Source organism: Amblyomma americanum, chromosome 2 (assembly GCF_052857255.1).
Source record: "Amblyomma americanum isolate KBUSLIRL-KWMA chromosome 2, ASM5285725v1, whole genome shotgun sequence".
NCBI classification, from domain to species: domain Eukaryota; kingdom Metazoa; phylum Arthropoda; class Arachnida; order Ixodida; family Ixodidae; genus Amblyomma; species Amblyomma americanum.
In genome coordinates, this window is record NC_135498.1 from 18,967,806 (window position 1) to 18,986,226 (window position 18,421).

An 18,421-nucleotide genomic window follows, 5' to 3' on the forward strand; every position below is an offset into this window, starting at 1 on the left:
GATTTGAAAACAACTAAACTGTTCATATAACCGAACCACTACTGATGTGCTAGACTCTTTAATTAGTCTTACTTTCAATAATCTTGCCACAGTAAATGCGTTGACCTGCGGAAAGTTTTACAGTAAGCACTGAGGTAATTGGAGTCGGTCTACAAACACCAACACAGTCCTGTGGACTTTCCGGGTATTCCAGGAAAGTAAAATGACAAACCCGCATGGTGCAACAATGTGAGAATAACTGGATTACTCACTATTCAAGGTTGCTGCGTCTATCAGTGCTATTTTGCTATCATAGATCTGTGAAGTTTGCAAAGCTCTACTCCAGAAAACTGTCACAGAACATCCGACACATAGGCATAAAGCATGGGCATTTCCAAAAGCATTGGTAGCAAGTTACTGCTACATAAGGCATTTTCACAGGTGATAACTTGTAAGTCTGCAATTAAACCAGGCACTGATTGAACAGGATAATATATTACGCAGCAGAACAAGGGCACACAGTGACTGAAAATTGAAAGCCCACACTGGCCCCAGATGTGCATAATCAGCACACGGAATGTGAAGGGGACCAGTGCATGTGTAGGGCACACTTTTCGCCAATAAATGTAAACAGTCTCAAGACATTCCAGCCAAAAAAGGTTCCTTTAATTCGCAATAAATCTTTAATAAACAAGTATTTCTTGAATGTTACCACATCAAAGCGCAGCAGTTAAGCCAGAAATGAACTAATGACATTGTCATAAGTAGAAAAGTGATCTTTCTTGCAGAGGTAGTGCATTTCTACGAATGGCTCAAAAGTGGTCGAATGCTTTACCAAATCACAATATGTGCAGCCCAAAAATATTCCCTCACGTGCGCATCGAAGAGAATATGTATCACTGGGTGACACTGCTGTCCATCAAATGAGTCTGTGATCACTTGTGAAGAGCGGCTAGACGAATGGTTCAATGTTGATTTCTAGAACCGAACATGGAAGAGCGAGATCGAAGGCTGCTATTACTTCAGGGTGCAGAACACCGATGGTGCCCAAGGCCTTGCCCCGCACCACGACTTCGGCGCACCGGCCTGGGAAGAAGGTGGTATCTGAAAAACATGCTCACGATCAGCGTTTCACAAAAATAAATCACTGCTCCAATGACCAAACACTCAGGAAGCTGCAAGTACAAGCTTGCTCCGGTAACTGCTATTGCTTGTTACGGTCAGATTGGCATTCTGAGAGGCCAGTGAACTATGAAAGTCACAGTTCCTGAATGCTTTACGACTCCAATTAACATTTCGTTGTTCCATGAAAAATGATGAAACATAAAAAGCCACTGATGTGAAATGCTTTCAATGCAGCTCTTAAAAGAGATAAAATAAACAAAACTTGCCAAATGCACTGAGATTTCAAGAAATTCAGATCTAGGGTAATAAAAATTTTGGACTGGAAAATTTATAGCTTGCTGCAGTTTGGGTGCAATGGGAGCAGAACTTAACACTGCATAGAGACATTACAAAAAGCACACAAGAAATGTTAAGTCTGCTCAAAATAAAAGCTGTAGCTACATAAATTACAGTCTCTTAGAATATCAGAAGTGAAATCAAATCAATTTACAGCGCTAAACCTATGTGTTGACTTAAAATTTTCAGGCTCGCTTTCATTGACATCAAGACAACATGACAGACAATAGCTTCAGTCTAGTACTTAATCAAATGCCAATGATTTCGTTGATGCACACATATTTACAGAGACTGATTTAACTCATTTTCAGATTTCCCTCCTTAAAGGGCTCCTGACTACCTTCTGGTAGAAAATGTGTTGCACTCTCGTGGTAGTGAGGCACTGTCCCCGGAACACGCGGCCATAGGAATTTTTTGAAAAACTCATTATTAGCGGAGTTGGGGAATACATCCATGCAGACCTGTTTACGGCTGACGCAATTCATTTATGGCCACAACTCACTGTGCGCGGTGCGCGCAGCACGACTGATGATCGAGACCTCGGCGATGTGCAGGCCGCGCGCCACCACTCACTGCTCCCTGTGCATGCAACGCGATTAGCGATCTTGGCGTGGGCGATTTGCTTGCTCCATGCCGTCTTTCACTGCTCTCTCTGAGTGAATGCAACCAAAGGTCTCAGAGTACGCGATGAGCGGGCCGCGCGGTGCCAGTCAATGCTCGTGGTGCGTACCGCACAACAAGCGACTGTGGCATCGCCCATGTAGAGACAGCGCTTATTGCTCAAGGGTGCAGTCGCTGCTTGCACGTTTCGTGTCATCCGTAGCGGTGCCGGAGATTGTTCAGAGCATCCAAAATTATGCACATCGTACGCAAGGCACTCTGGCCAGGGGACTTTACGAATTCCTATCAGGATGGTACAAATTTGTGTCAAGCATGTTTGTATAACTGACATTCTATTTAGGTCATTCTGTGCTAGGTCAATGTGTTGGCTACACCTGCCGTTCACCAGTCAGTCAGAATGACGAACCAGCGGAATGCCCTTCACTGAGACGTCGCGACAAACGCTCGGATGCCAGTATAAAGGATGAGAAGACTGGGTTTGTCGAACAAAAACACTAAAGGGCTTTGGCTTGAATTTTCAGTGCTTTCTGGGGCCTGCACGGCTTTAGTATTTTGCAGAGACTATCATCGGCGCCCAATCTATGCACTGTACTTGCTTATTTAAAGTGTCCAAACCCTGGTCAGCGGTCCTTGAAGACAAAGTTCCCCAATGTGAGCAATATAATCATGATAGTTGTACTGTCACAACACCCATTCGCCGCAAATTACTAGTGCAAGGAAGAAGTCAAGCATCAGCCTTTAGCACTGTGCATCGTGTTTCGGTGAAGGCCAGCAGCAAGGCGACAGATTTTCTCCTTAAACTTTGCATTCTCCTTACATTCTTCTAAAGTCCGGCCACTAATTAGCTGCACGTGTGCAGGAAGAGCAACAATATCACAAGCTACTTTGTACAGAAATGCGGTGTTTTTAAACAACCATCCGCTCTTTATCATTTGACACTGGATACCCAGGAGTAATAGCGGTGTGGGCTACAGGCATGCTTTCGCATGGGTCAGCAAGGTGTAATAGGCCTCACCTTCAATGGGTCGTAGGTGATACTGTTCAGGTCCATCACCGAAGGAGACACTGAGCAGCTGCATGGTGCGGTCAAGCAAGCCATGCACAATCTCAAAGCCTGTTGTCTTGCCACAGTACAGGGCACACAGATGACGTTGGTTCACGGCTCCAATATCTGACAAAAGGAATATTACAGAAAGAAATAGTGAAGAGAAGCTTGCAGTCAGACTACAGTCCCACTTCTCTTCAAGGATGCCCGTATCACAAAGAGCGTCGCTTAGGAGCTCACTGTACCACTAAGCATAAACATAGAATACTTACGAACAATGAACACGTAACAAACATTGCACGAACATTTACAGTGCTCAAATAAAGCTTATGTCTCAGCATGATTATATTAACTGGGTCAGCAATACTAACGGCCTTCTCCTGCAGTTCTTTTGAACAGCTTTAATATTTTTTTTCCATGTCACTTGAATTGCTGAGAACGCAAGCACAAAAAAAAAGGTTTCTAATGTTTAAATAGCGGTGAATATGTAGCGCTACTGGACATGCCCGCTGTTGTTGCTATCTTAGTATTATTTGCAAACACCTCCAGCGTACTTCAGACCACAGGTAGTACAATACCACTCAACAAAGACACAGCATCACCCAGGTTATGTCATTACAAGCAGCGGAATCATACCATCATTGTCATCCTTGAACACAACATCCGATATTTCAAACAACTTGAGTGGAAGTGGCATCTTCTTGTTGGCATTTAATGTTTTCAACAGTCCTGGCAACAACGTAGTTCGGGCTACCTGCATTGGAGAAAGGCAGCACCACATTGAAAATACAACGCGAATAGTAGCTGAAAATAAGCTGTCATTTACAGTCAAACCTCAATGAACTGAACACAGATAGTTCCGACAGCACCGCCGTCTTGCGGCTCAACTCACCGAATCCTTTTGGTCATTTGTTCCGCCGAAATTTGCCAATTCAGGTTATGAATTTCTGCTACTAATATCAGAATATTTTATGATATTTTACCTGTTCGCCACTGTACATGGCACGTGAAGAAATCATGCAGGATTTCTTTAATGAAACTTTCCTGTCACTGGTGCCCTGTGTGCAACATACCGTATCAGCGGTTGACAACCGACTTCTGTAATATGACCTTGGCACTACATCACAACAATCAAGAGGTGTCAAAACAATGCATGTACACATGCACACGCATGAAGTGCATATTACACACAAAAGAAACGTGAAGGCTGAAGAGTATAACATTCTCTATAAACCACTACATCCCGCCACATCAATTACCTTCCACCACTCCAAAGTGAGCAAAAAAGCTTGACTGATGAAGTACTGAAATAAGCCTTACAAAGAAAGTGGCAGAGAGCGAGGGTAGAATAAGACCAGACAGAAAGGAGGTGGTCTCTCTAGCACCGCTGTTGTGTTGCGGACTCACATAGAAAGAGGGTAAGCAGCAAGAACAGGGTCAACGTGTACAAACCTGAAACTCAAGTGTCTTTGGATTGGAAACGTGCACAGCAATTTTGCAGCCGTCGGGCTTGCGGATCTTTTCAGCTATGTCTTGTTCCGAGCACTGCAAAATAATTTTACACATTTTATGCAGCAAATAAGCTAAGATTGGCTGCTAAATGGAAGATGCTAAATTAAAGGTGTTTAACATGCACAATGTTGTGTACAAGGGCAGTGCACAGCCATGATACTTTTTTTCAACTAACTTGTGCCACGGATTAAAAAATGACAGTGCGCTACACAGAGATTTAAGTAGTGCAGGTTGCAGGTAGTCGTCTTAGCCAGGTCTGCATATCTTTTTCAATGTGGCTAATTTTATTTGTTGCTTAAGAAAGAAAAATGTGTGATATTTTGTATTGTTATCCTTAGCGCAAATTTTTCTGAGTAAAAGTTGACGTGAATGTTGAGGAACGCCCATTTCAGTTGTTTTATTCAATATGACTTTAGCGCAGTTTCTTTTCTAAAGCTTAAATAATGCCCGTGAGGTTTAAAAACTGCCACGTGACTCTGATCCAATGTGCTCCAATTGAAGAAACTCTGTTAGGAGAAGCCAGGATGAATAAACAGGCTACTGGTCACAGGGATCACTCTGCGATGAGTGCAGCTACTTTACTTCGATACAGGTCATTAGTATGATGCTGCAGCAGGAGCGTGACCACGCTGTCACCATTTCATGGCACAGCATAGGTTTTTTGCAGTCCAATATGGCAGCACCTCTTACGATGAAGTGTACTGCCACGCATTCATGACCTTCGTCTCAAGGGGCACTGCCAGTTTTCTCTGCGGATGAATTCGGTATTGCCGAGTACTTCTGACGTACTTCACTGCTTTTCGTTCAAGTGTTTGCAACAAAAATTCTCAGCTTGGATTTCTTCGCATCGCAACATAACTCAAGCTTGTGTGGCGGAGGACGTCCAGCAATGACACAAGCTCGAGATTACGCGTGTACAAGTGCCTGCATGATGCGGTCACTGTATGCCTACCCATGGAGAACGCCACCCTATAATTGGAAGTGGCTCAATTTAGTTACAACTAGTATTTATAAGGACCTACTTTCTACACTGAAACTTCGAATTCACGTGATTCTACTGAACATAAACAAACCATTAGTTAGGATGTTGATGGCGCTGTTACAGCAAGCACGAATAAGGTATGTCCGAAACCGCTCACACGATCTTGTCTTACAACGAACTTATGAGACACGTGACAGCGCAACACAAAAGCCCGATAAATCTACTAGAGTGCAAATTTGGCCCTATTGAGCCTTTTAAAACCAATTTTTGTTTCCCATGTGCATTCGCCATGCACGTATGGCAAAGTGTTAGCCACGCCGCCAAAGAAGTAGTGCAAAACATGCACACTGTGTATTAACAGCAGACGACCAAGGTCTACAAAGAAAAATTGGATGGGGTTGGATTCCGCTGGTCATCTTTTCTTTAGTCCCAATTCTCAGTCTCTTTCTTAATATTCAGAATTGCCTTTGGCTGTTGGAATAGTATTTTGGAGCAGCCTCGGCACATTTTCATCAAAAACAATAGATTTGTAGCAGCATGTAGCAGGTTTAACCCTTTCACACGCTATGCCCACAAATAGGTACAAAGCAAACTCACAGCTTTTTCTGAGAGTGGGCTGCACCTAGCAGTTATTTCTTTGTTTCAGGTGGACTTTGTATCTTTCACGTCGCAAATAGCACGGTTTTTTATGCCATATAGCAAACCAGTAAGCAGTGTACATGTCGCACGCCATTTTTGTGCAGACATATTTTGCCACCAGTAGTAACATCATTTTTTTTTATGCAGTTTCAAGCGTAATGTGCTCCTCTGAAATAGACATTATTACCCTGATCATTCGTGTGCTTACACGAAAAGTCGCACCATTTTGATGTTGCTATTTTCATCAATTATGACACTTAGTACGGAATTTTGCACATCCCTGCAAAAAATTAGCCGGTAACATTTTGCACACGAAAACTAACAAATTTTCTTTCCAAAGGCCTGGACATACTACTAATAAGGCGGAAAAAGGCTTCTTTTAAATGGGAACAAAAAAATGACACGTAAAAGGGTTACTGCAATGGCGTAGGTTGGCGCAACTAGTGCAGCATTCCAACCAGTGTTATACAGTCATGTCTTGTTAGTATGGACGCCTTGGTTCTGGGGCAAAACTGTCCATATTAACAAACTGCAAAAAAAATATTCTGACAAAAAAAAATTGCTGGCAGTCTAACATTGCTAAGCATGAAACATTGCACAAAAGCACTGCTTTTTGCAGGGCACACGCTACTCTGAATGAGCAAAAAAGGGGGAGAGGGATGCTCTGGCTGTAGCAACTAATGCTGTAACTCATCTTTTAACAACCCATCAGTTATTTCTAATACACACCACCTGCAACCTCCACTGAGCAGAACAAACAGCTCTCTTACCAGGGCAAATGTCAGAGCTTCGGTGAACCCTGCGTGTGCCATCTCAAAGCGCAGCTGTTCGGTGAGCTTGTTGATGGGCAGCTGCCGCCCAGTGGTGCTGGTGGGCGGCATCTCTCGGGGCAGGTTGTCATAGCCGTACGAAACAGCCACGTCCTCATACACATCAGCCGCATGAAGCACGTCATGGCGTGTCGGGGGCACCTCCACATGCAGCCGATCGCCTTCTGCGACCTTGGACTGCAGGCTCATTCGCCCCAAAAGGTCACACAGCTCTTGTTCACTTTTGCTGCGCAAGACCAAATGAATAACACTCAACACATCCCTGAAGGAAAACATTGATATTTCACTAATTTTACATGGACCTAAGTGAACTAACTGTCTATGAATAAACAGCATAGATTTTTTTTCCTGGTCACTGGGCCCAGCACTGTTACTTTATATAAATGCTTATTTAAATTTCATAGACAGTCGAGCCTGGATATATAGAAATCGAAGGGAATCGCATAAGAAAATGCTCGTTAGTTCGACATCGGTTAATATGAAAATCTGAATAATTCAAACTGCCATCACAGTCCCGGCCAGAATTATGTAAGTCTGTCGTTGGATACTCGCTAATTTGAATGGTATGGGTCTCGCATCAGTTAATTTGAACAGGCTCCCAAACGGAGGCCATGTCCAAGTGCTGTACAATCACCTGCGCACCTCTGATGTGTGTGCAATAGCAAGCGCGACAATGCATGGACGGCCCCACCCCCGAGAAATAGTCCGGCCACTTAGTTTCGGTTTCACTTTCTTGAGCTTCGCACCAGCCCGTGGAGAGGGAAGCTACTGGCTGCACATCAGACAGCCAACCGAGCACAGCTGCACGCCGTTTTGGATACTGGTTGGCCCATTGCTGGTCTTCCCCCCTTATTTTTTTCTCACCGCTTCGCCGCCGCTGTACGTCTCTCGCTGCTGCCCGCATGGTTCTTCCGCTCTTCCAATGTGCCAAAACTGCACGCTGGTCACATGCAGTTCGCTGCTTCTAAGGTGAACTCTTCTCAGACATGATGCTACTGTTTGTGAAGACGCTGGCTCTAACGCTACAGAGTTGCACCGTGAAGGATGCCGCAGGGGCCCTTACCATTTTGTAGCAGATCTGATTCTATGCTCCTGACAGTATGTAAGCAATAAAGAATTGACGAAACTGCGAGAAGTAGACACTGTCACGCAGTTATAATCTCAGTACCAGGTGACCTTGTCAAGTTTTTCAGCAAATAAATTTGCTGTGACACAAGATGTTACTGTGAATTTTTCGGGGGTCTTTCAATAATTTAACTTTCGGAAAATTCAAACCTTTTTCTAGACCCTTTAAGTTTGAACTATCTAGATTTTGTTATAAAAAAATGGCAATAGAGAACTTTATCCGTGACTGAAAAGAAAGAACAATTGCACCCATGTTAGTGACGCGCTTCTTGAAGCGACGTGCCGCCCGCTGGGGTGCTGGCAGCGCACAGCACGTTAGGCATTGGTAGGCCTAACCTAATTCGCACCGAAGCTGCAGCGGATGGCTCTTTGCAACTCGCCACTGCCTATCAAAAGATGTCTAATCCTGTTAAGAATAATCGGTGATTCAAACTGAGGTACAGTTGGTACTGTACTGGGGTACGCATTCGGCAGCAAAGCACGCCAGGGGAGGGCTGCCACTAGGCTTCAGTTAAGGCTTCACCGCATAACAATCTTTAGATGGTGGGTGGCCAAGAAAAATAAAAACTGCCCTGCCCACACCACCCATGGCACAACCGGCATAACAGCAATATGGCGGGGAAAATAAGTACAAGAGATCGAAGGCCACCCTCAGCCACACCCCACGTTGCCCTCGTCACACAGTTCCACTGCACTAGCACTGCCAGCAGGTGCCAAAAGTCATGCAGCCAACCCGTCTCCGTGTGTAAAAACTGACCGAAAAGCGCTGTTAGGAAAAGCACCGCTTACAGGATGTGGACATATCAAATGACCGGCTAAACTGGAGTTCGATATTACTTCGCAACTTTTCTATACTTCTACACAGGATCTTCAAGGGGATAATCTGTGTTCGACAGCCAATAACTGCAAACATCCAGGCTTGATATATCTGGGCTCAACTGTACTTTCCACTAACCCTTGCTGAAAATTAGCTGAATCTCAGGCAGGACTTTTGCGAAAGCATGCATTCACCGTCTACATATGGTGGTATTTCAATGACACTAAAACGGCTGATAAAATTCATAATACTCTCCTGCAGAAGAGCAGTGTAAGCATATGTAATATTTCAGGTGTTCCAAACACTCTCCAGCTAACTATGGATGATACAAATGCAGGAGCCACAACCGCACCCACAAGCATTAGACGCTGCACTCACATTCCCGACACTGTGATCGCCAGTTGCGCAGCATGTGCCGCTACTATTAGGCCACATCTAACCGAAGAAATAAAGCAGCGAAAACATCCAACAACTTAGGCAAAGCCAGCTGTGTTAGAAAACACAGCCATGATCCAGGGCTGTGAAAAGACAAGGAGGTGGCAAAATTATTGAGCGCTGAACTGACCTTAGTCCCAGAAGCTCATTTATGTCCTTGGCACGGACGTCCAATTTCCAATACTTCAGCTCCTGCACAAAGACAATGTGGTAGCATTCCCATTGTAGGAAATCCCAAGATATGAAAGGTCTTCAGTTTCTAAGCTAGTGGGAACAAGTTCTGCTGTACTAGCAATAACTGGTGCGCTACTATGCAGAATAATAAGCGCCAAGGTTTATTGCCTGTAAGAAAGGAACTTCTCCTATAAAAGAATCTGCTCTAACTTCAGAGTACAGTCAGTGAAAGAACGCTGGTGATACTGTTGATTCCACTGCAGGAGTGATTAATCAAGTAGTTACACTTTGAGCGAGCAAAGTTGAAGAAAAGACATGCATGTGTTGCTGAACATCTCATGATCAAACCTTACAGGAAACAGTACGCTTGGCCAGAACTTACAGGATATAATGTTTCTGTTCCATCAGGCATGATGACTTGGACTTTCTCTGCACTGGAAAACATATGAGGTAGAGACTGTCAGAAGATGCTAAAAAAAAAGTTGTGTCAAGTACCACATGCAGTTTCAATCACTCAGCAGAGTATGCAATCACTTGACAATAGGACAATAGGCGTGTGCAAATAGCAGTTTTTTGGTTCGAAGCGAATTCGAATCGAATAGTAATTTTCATCGAATAATATCGAACCGAATATTTCGAATACTTCTAGCACACAAAATAAGTAGAATGGTACAATAGGCATTTTAAAAATAATGAGTTTTTCGAGCATACAAGTCCATTACGAGAACAAAAAAAAAAAAGAATGCCATTGAACTTCATTACACTCATTGAAGCGTGGCGATGTCCTGCAAAACAGGCCATCGAAATTGGGGAGTAGGAACACCTGCTAGCGAGTGTGCAGGGTCCTGCATTAGGGGTCGCCAAGTTTCACCGCAGCGCCCCCTCTTCCCCCTTTCCTGCCACCCAGGCCCCTATGGTCAAAACGCAGTGCAAAGATGACGTATGGTTATAAAACGCCTATTTCAATGTGATGGTATTGCAAAATGTACAAAATAGTATTGAGCAGTAGTTTTTAGTAGTATCGTCAGAAAACCTGCATGGCCATAACACTGTACTTTAAATGATGGGGCAGGTCCAAGAGAGTAAATGCATGGGGAAAACTTGGTGCCTCCATTAGATGACTGGGGTGAAGGCCCCCCCCCCCCCCCCCCTGCTCACGCCTATGCCTGCTCAGCGTACGCACTGTGCACCCAGTGACGCCCTGCATCAGGCGTCAGAAAGGGGCACCCATTAAAATGTGCCTCATGTTAGCGTTGTCGCGCTTGATTCACGAATTTCACGTTGGGAATAGTGGCTGCGGCACCTACAGTCTGCTCAAACTCATTCCGCGTAGATCAAGAGAACTGTGTGTCCTCCGATTAGAGTGCGACCCGCGGCCGCTATGACGATCCGATTCCGCGGGGAGCAGCTGCGCATCCGCAGATTACCCAGAGGACGTCACAAGGCGCCAGCCAGCTGCTCGCACCCATGCCCCGTCGGGACCAATAAGCGCATGCGCACTAGCGGCATGCGGAAGCGGATTGCACTACACTGAATCTCTCCAGTGATGAACGCCACCGAGCACGGTAGCAGCGAGTGCGCACCGCGGGTAGCGCGGCCCCAGACACCTGGCAAGTACAGATCTGCAAGTACAGGCTTCCGCCTGCTTGCGTATGTTGCCCGAGCATGCGTAGACCAGCTCCGGCATACGCACGGGAGCGCAGGCATGCGTCGCGGAGTCGGGGCATTGGTTATGGCCGATTCACACGACGGTCCGTTCGCATGCGGCCCGCGCATCACGTGTTCATGCGCCACTAAAAACTGGCCTGCGATCCGATGACGTCAAGCGGATGCGACGGACCAAAAGCGCAGACGACGCGCTGGGTGTACCACTGTTGCCAGATTATTTTAAAGCATTTGGCAACGCTGGTCAAGCTGGTTTTTCCACCCGCCCATGGCTGCGATTGAATGGTGCAGGTGCGGCCCTTTGTCCAATTCCACAATGGCCTGGGCCGTCTTGCTAGCCGAGTCGATCACTTCATCATGGCAGCGAACGCAGTGCAGCTTGTCAAAACAGCGTGCCAGCTCAACGCCACTCAGCGAAATGCGGCAGCCGAAATACTGGCAAGAGCGGTGGTTGCCAGAGCTGGCGCGCGCATCTTCGCAGGCCGCCGCTAATTCCCGCGAGGGGAGAGGCACTTGAACTTCTTCGGTTGTCCAGTCCACGGGCCGACAGCACGCCTCTTGATTTGGTGACGCACGAACACGTGATGCGCGGGCCGTGGGCGAATGGTCCGTCGTGTGAATCGGCCATTAAGCGCGTGCTGCGTTGCGATCCGGGCATACGAAGCAAAAGTTACAGAAACGTTATTTGCTCATGACAAATACTTCAACATTTCCAATACCAAACATCCGGTTCAAATCGAATATCTAATACTTTATTATTCGACCGAATGTTTGAAATTATTGAATATTTGCACAGCCTTACTTGACATTAGTAATGCCTAATGAATGCCTTAGGTGAAAGGCAGGCAAAGAAACCTGCTTTTATATGAGCATGAAAGTTGCAAATGACTATGGAGAGGAAAAGTCAAAAACACCATGCAATTCATTTTGAGAGATTGTGTGGGTTTATACGGACACAAAATGCATTATGTTCAATGGCTACTGAGTCCGGGATTTCAGAACTCTTAAAACGAAACTACACTCTTCCAGCAGGTACTTTTTAATGAGGTTTTACTGTAAATTTGATGTAAGTGATCAGATATGAAATGTGCATAAAATTGTGAATGCACACGAACACATACACAAAAATAAAAAATGTGAGCATTGCCCTTTCAGGAAGTAGAAGATTGCCAACAAAATGCTCCTGCCTCATCACTAATATTATTCTTGTCTAATGGCAGAAAATGCATCAAAAGAATATGGAACAACAAAAGTCGTATTATGCTACCAATGTTTGTGCCTTCATGAACGGAGAAACACCGCTCCTTAGTCTTGAAAGTTGCGGAACATATAAAATCTGGCAGCCAATAACACACCTTTGCACAGTCCCATTCTAGGCCAGGAATTACATTAACAAGATGAAGGCCTTAAAGTGAAATTTTTCTCAAGACAGCATACCACTGCTGTGTTGAGGCAACCATTTCAGTGAAAACCTACAACAGCACAATCAGTGAATCAGAAGGCTCTGCTCACATGAAAGGCTCCTTGCAGTACTCGCTGAACATGGTGACCAGGGTGTCCAAAACAACCTTGGACTTGTGCAGGTCAGTAGCTGTCACTTCAATGAGCACGTTCCGCGTCGACAGTGTAATTTTTGAGTGGTTCCCTGGAAGTAAAGGCTGTGTCACCAAACGTTTGGCCAGCTACCTTTCACTACATGGGCATCCCAAATCCATATCATGATTACGCCGACAACCCTAACAATCAATCACTTAAAGAAGCCTAGTGTCTGTCTCACTCTTTTCTCAAATTAGATTATATCAGATTCATGCTATAAATTGAACACATTTGAACTCTGCAGTAGTAGTCCCCCTAAATTCATTACCACTACACATTACTCCTCTGTTATGAAGAAATGGTCCACTGTTAAAGCTGTCCTTCTCACCTAAACAAAGAGTTAATCACAGGATGAAATTATAAGCACAAGAATTTCGATGCCTTTCAGTAGTTCAATAAAATTAAATATTAAAATGCTTACTTCTTTACTGCTATGATTGGTTACTGCAGTAATACAGCACCAAGCACACTATGGGCTGTCGTTACCAGCCTCATTTTTTTTTTCAAGTTGTACCCTACTGTAGGCAAATTGAACTGATCGCATAGCTTTTATTTCAGCAGAGTTAATCTCCATTTCAACCATACAATTAAGAGAAATCAAAAAGACGTAAAGACCATGATATCATACAGTGAACTAGCTTTAAAGCAAGTTAAGCTAAGTCGACTACTTTATAAAGTTGAACACTAAAAACAAGTGCACAGCTAAAAAGTGTATGTAGGCAGGTAGGGCACTGGATGCCACAGAAAGCGTGTGACTCGTCAATCATAACAAATCGATGAAATGCAATGCCATTTCTTACGCAGCAAGTGCACTCACTTTTTCCCCAGCAGAAATAAAAAAAAGTGAGACTTGGGCATGGGAACTGATTTATGCTGAAAGGAAGGCAGGCTGGGTTTTGTTTTAAGTTTTGCCCAAGATGCTCATGGCTCTCAACTTTTTACCAAGATGGCTTATGCACCCAAATCTAAACTATCCATTTACCAGAGACGCTAAAAGAGAGTAAAGGACACTTTAAGTGCAGGAATGGCTTCTTTTAGTAAGATGAGGATTGTGAGCCGTCTTTAGCAAGCATTAGAAGGATGTCATCCTATGTGACAAAGGAGTGACTCATAGAAGAGATAGGTAGATGGTCACCACTGCTTTCGCAAAGCAAAGTCATCACACCTGTTCATCCAAGACAGGAGTTTCTTTGGGCAACAAAATGATGAATTGCGGAACAGTACAATTGCCTGCAGTGCAAACAATCTTCTAAAACTACACAGATGTGTACATAGTCCCCATGCTGACAAGAGGTGGATTTGTAAGTTCCCTCGGAGGGAGCGGTCCCATTTGAACCATGTATTTCTTGGACATTTGCGGTCTAAAAAATGGGGTTAAGCATAGTTTTCCTATTTAAAATTTCTGGACGAAAATGAATGAACAGCCCTAACAGACGGGATGGAAGAGAAGAACACAAATATGGCACAAGTCTCTACGTTCTTTTCTTCCGTCCCATCTGTTAGTGCTGTTCAGTTGGTTCCATCAGCATGCACCAACCAGTCTAACTAAGCAATCTTATTAAAATTTCTCGCTTTGGAAGGTGGGCGGGAGGTGACCACTCCCCCCACCCCTTCTTGAATCTGTCCCTGATGCTGACCTGCCTCAAGAAAGAAGACACAGAATAAGAAGACACAAACTGGCTCTACAATGGCCTTAAGGGATTAAGCGGATAAGTGCAGCACTGACAGGACACAGTGCTGCGGGTGCGCCACAGATGGCAAGCACACATCTGCTCAGGCTAGACAACACTGGCATGGCTTCTAACTATATTCCCATGCTGGCATAGCAACTAAGTTTTGTCGAATGGGAAGTGATAAGTGTGCTCAAGGCAAGTGGAGTGAGCTCACTGAGATCAGTTTAATTTAACCAAGTGCACCTGCACCGATGTCACTACTGTCAAGTGGTGCTGTCAAGTGGCACTAAATTTCCTGTATGCCAGGGGCAATACGCAACCTAATACTCTCACAACTTCTGTTAAGATGAATTTCTCATTAGCTGAACAGGCTTACAGGGTCAAATCATGTTCATTCCAACTTTGGCAAGGAGCTAACACTTGAATGAAGTTCTTGTTGACAGATTAATTAAAAGTTTTAACGACCCTTGAGAACCCCAATTTCAAATCAGCCGCCCCCTGAGACATGACCTATGGCCTGCAAGAGCAAGGTGCAAGTCTCACCATTGATGATGGGAGGAAGCGATAGCACAGTGCCATTGGCATCTTCGATGACTGGATACACTGGCTTGTCCTTTATGATGTGCAGGTAATGTCGCAGGTGGTTGTCCTTCTACACAGGGCAAAGATGCAATCAGTCATGAGACGGAAGCAAATTAATTTTCAATCAAACTGACAACCAGACCACAACACAGATGTTCACAGAGGTAAGGAAAACACACCACAGCACATGCTACAAAAACTTTTTGCATACAATACTGAAAAACCACAGAAGAAAGTATGAAAGTATGCACTCAGGTACTGGAAATTATGCAAAGTTGGAACGTCTCGCGGCAATGCCTTAGTGTGGTTCTCGACGTTGGAAAACATCTTTTCTACAATGCATATATGAAGGGCTTACAATAAGTTTTTCCTCCTAGGCAGCAACTTTTTCGTGGAATTAAAAAACATCCGATTTGGATACATATTTGACTGCATATTACTTTCCGGTATGAGGCCCACACGAGCAGCGGTGCACTTCTCCCACAGAAGCTCTAGTGTCTGCATGCTGTCATGGGAGAATGTACCACCAGTGGCAAACTACAGTTTATGAATGATCTATCAGTGACTAAAGGTCTGATGTTTTCTTACATTCGGAAACTTTTAGAAAACTAATGACACGGCACCGTGGCTATAAGTACATAGTTGGCATAATTTACAGCTATCTTCATTTTTCTGTAATAGCACACACTGATTACTGAGCAGGCAACACCAGCGTATGACTGGTAGTGGAAACTACACCAAAAACTAATGCGCTTCTGCTAAAATGGACATCCCAAACCTTTAATTTTTAACTCCATCTTTAAGTAATAAATGTTAGACAAAGAGGTGAAACTCGGTGAATATTCCTTGTAGGTAAATCTAGTACCTCATTTTAAATGCTTCTAGCATCAGGTCTCGTATAACATGCACAGAGCCACCGTGTATGGAGGTGAATTTTATGACCAGAGTGTCCTTTATGAAACAGCTAGGCAACAAAAACAAAAATATAGAGCCAAAAAAAAAGAAGTGTTAAGAAAACGTACTTCATAGAGATCCATCAACTCTTCAGCTGACCGCTCCACGGTGTCATTCAGAGGCACAAAGCGAATCTCTTTTGGGTCTCGTGCATCATACACAAAAGGACCCTGTACTGTGTCCAGGTCATGAGTTCCTATAGATACAATCGTACGTCTCCTGTAAGCAGGAAAGGAGGGCGCAAAAAATAGCAATGGCCACTGATGAAAACTTTTTGCCGAGCAGTAAAAAAAAGCATCCATCATTTGCCCTTTAGCTCAATATCGAAAGGCTAGCATGTGTCTGACACCCCAGTGTGTCTGTAATTTAAAGAAGTCTTCCCAACAACTTAACAGTGTTTCTGTAAGACAGAAGTGACGAGTCTGCACACTGGTGGGAGGTCAATGCCTGCTATTATGCTCATGTGAGAGACAGTATAACGCCAGTAGAAAGAAAAAAATTACTCCGTTCAACTGTCTTAACTCTTCCAGTTAAATAAATGCAGAAGAGTAGCACTGCCCCGCTGCATTTCAAGAATGGTTTCTTCTGCATATAACATCATTTACATAAAACACTTCTCACTGGTCTCCTTATGCCCTCTCCACATATAAAATTGTGGTAGCTTCGGTTTTTGCTAATGGAACTAGTCAGGTGGGACTGCTATGCCTTTAACCAGAATGCCCCACATTCTGTCAATAAAATACAATTAAATTACAATTAATGTAGGGGAAACATAGCCATAGCCAAATGCTATTCAGTGTGCAACTTTCAGTTGAATCTCAAATATTAAAATAAACTTTTACCAGAAAATACAATAGGCATGCTTTAATCTGTTGAGATGGCAACCACCACCAGCTGCCAGATAAGTTAAGGATCATGACAAGGCCGGCGACAGCTTCGGCCACAAGCCTTAGAAGCATTGTATGATACGTGACTATACCTTCCAATGTTTTGATGCAGCTTGTCTTGGAGGTCGATGAAGCTGTTGTACCGGTCCTGATTGAAAGTGACATCACGCAAGATGGCAGCCACAACGTAGGGCCGTACTTTCGCTGTGCTGGGTTTAACGTACATCTTGTGCAGTGCGTCTGCAGCCGGTTGCAGGGCTTGATAGCGGGGAGGTTCAATCCTGCAAAAATTGCCCAATTTCGGTGTAACGGAAAGCCCCAGCCAACCGGCTAATGCTCACAAGGAAGCATATAAATGCCGTTTTCTTTTTTTCTAGACAGCAGCCAAAAAAAAAAAAAAAAATCTGCACTTACTTTCCTTTGAAGATGAGGAGTGCCCTAACAAGTCCTTCAAGGCACAACAGGTCATGCCTACAAGGGAAATGGGTATTTAGTGAAACTTCCCAAGGAAATGCAGCAGAAACAATGTAGTATGTCTCACCTATTTGCAGGAATGTCAACACGAAAAATAATTTCTTCCGATGCGCCTTCCGCCTTCGAACTACCCTGTTCTTTGGAAAGCATCTGCTTCTCACTGGTCTGTGAAACAAAAAGACAAAAAGCCGGCAGAATTTCCGTGCTATTAAATGTTAGCTTTCGGATGTGCACCATGACACCATACCTGCAGGCATATTAAACAAAACCTTGTTCAGCTAACTTTCTTTCAAGGTGAAAATTTCAACTGCAGATCGAAAGAGCGCGCTCACTGAGAAGGAATGCGAAGTTCACTGTACAATTCTAAACGGGATATTGTAGCTGCTATAAAAAAAAATGAATCGTATTGCCACGTACCACTTCGTCCAGCTCCAATCCATACTCAAAACAGAGGTCCGCAAACTCCTCCTCGGCTGCACACAACATATTAGAAAAGTAAGGCTCAGGGACAGATATATCGGAAAGCAACTCAGCAGCTGAATGAATGAGTGGCACACGGTTAATGAACTCAACTGCTCACTGGGTGTGAGCAGCTGTGTCTAGGCGATTCCATCGCAGCAAATTAAGTTATAGAACATCAAATCACAGAGCGCGTGTATGAGAATGGATGACGCAAGATGCCAAATCGCAAGTTTCAATTTCCGGCATCGTGAGTAACCAAGAGTGAGCGCACATCGCACTCACTGTATGTTCGTCCCAAGGCTTCGAACAGCAGGGCTGCTTTCACTCCTACCGTCGGCATTGTCTCTCGGCGATATTTAGCAAATGTACGTCAAAAAACGCCGCGGCCCGCCAGCACCACGAGCACAGCAGATGCAACTTTCACTAAACTGCTGCCAACGTGCCAGCGAAGGCACCCAACGAGGTCCCTTGTTTTTATGGGTTAAATAGCAAGCTACGCTATTTTCAC

The 18,421-nt window shown here is 44.4% G+C and overlaps 1 protein-coding gene across 1 annotated transcript; it reads right to left on the minus strand.

Moving 5' to 3' along the window:
- Positions 1 to 623: 623 nt before the first annotated feature.
- On the minus strand, positions 624 to 18,414 carry beta-PheRS (phenylalanine--tRNA ligase beta subunit). Its single transcript, XM_077653386.1, has 15 exons — positions 18,196 to 18,414; positions 17,869 to 17,924; positions 17,519 to 17,616; positions 17,392 to 17,448; positions 17,070 to 17,258; positions 16,159 to 16,309; positions 15,098 to 15,206; positions 12,798 to 12,930; positions 10,003 to 10,054; positions 9,577 to 9,638; positions 7,010 to 7,295; positions 4,559 to 4,651; positions 3,743 to 3,860; positions 3,077 to 3,232; positions 624 to 1,083 (listed from the first exon to the last, which is right to left on the minus strand). The coding sequence occupies exons 1-15, from the start codon at positions 18,251 to 18,253 to the stop codon at positions 932 to 934; spliced, it is 1,770 nt and encodes a 589-aa protein (XP_077509512.1). The 5' UTR covers positions 18,254 to 18,414; the 3' UTR covers positions 624 to 931.
- Between the last annotated feature and the right edge of the window lie 7 nt (positions 18,415 to 18,421).

Bases quoted from the DNA above. Each gene is read 5' to 3' on its own strand.
- beta-PheRS (XM_077653386.1), bottom strand. From the start codon at position 18,253: ATGCCGACGGTAGGAGTGAAAGCAGCCCTGCTGTTCGAAGCCTTGGGA. The intron at 15,207-16,158 runs GTACGTTTTCTT...TGCCCTGTGTAG, and splicing joins AGTTGATGGATCTCTATGAA to AAGGACAACCACCTGCGACA. The intron at 12,931-15,097 runs GTGAGACTTGCA...CTTTACTTCCAG, and splicing joins GCTTCCTCCCATCATCAATG to GGAACCACTCAAAAATTACA.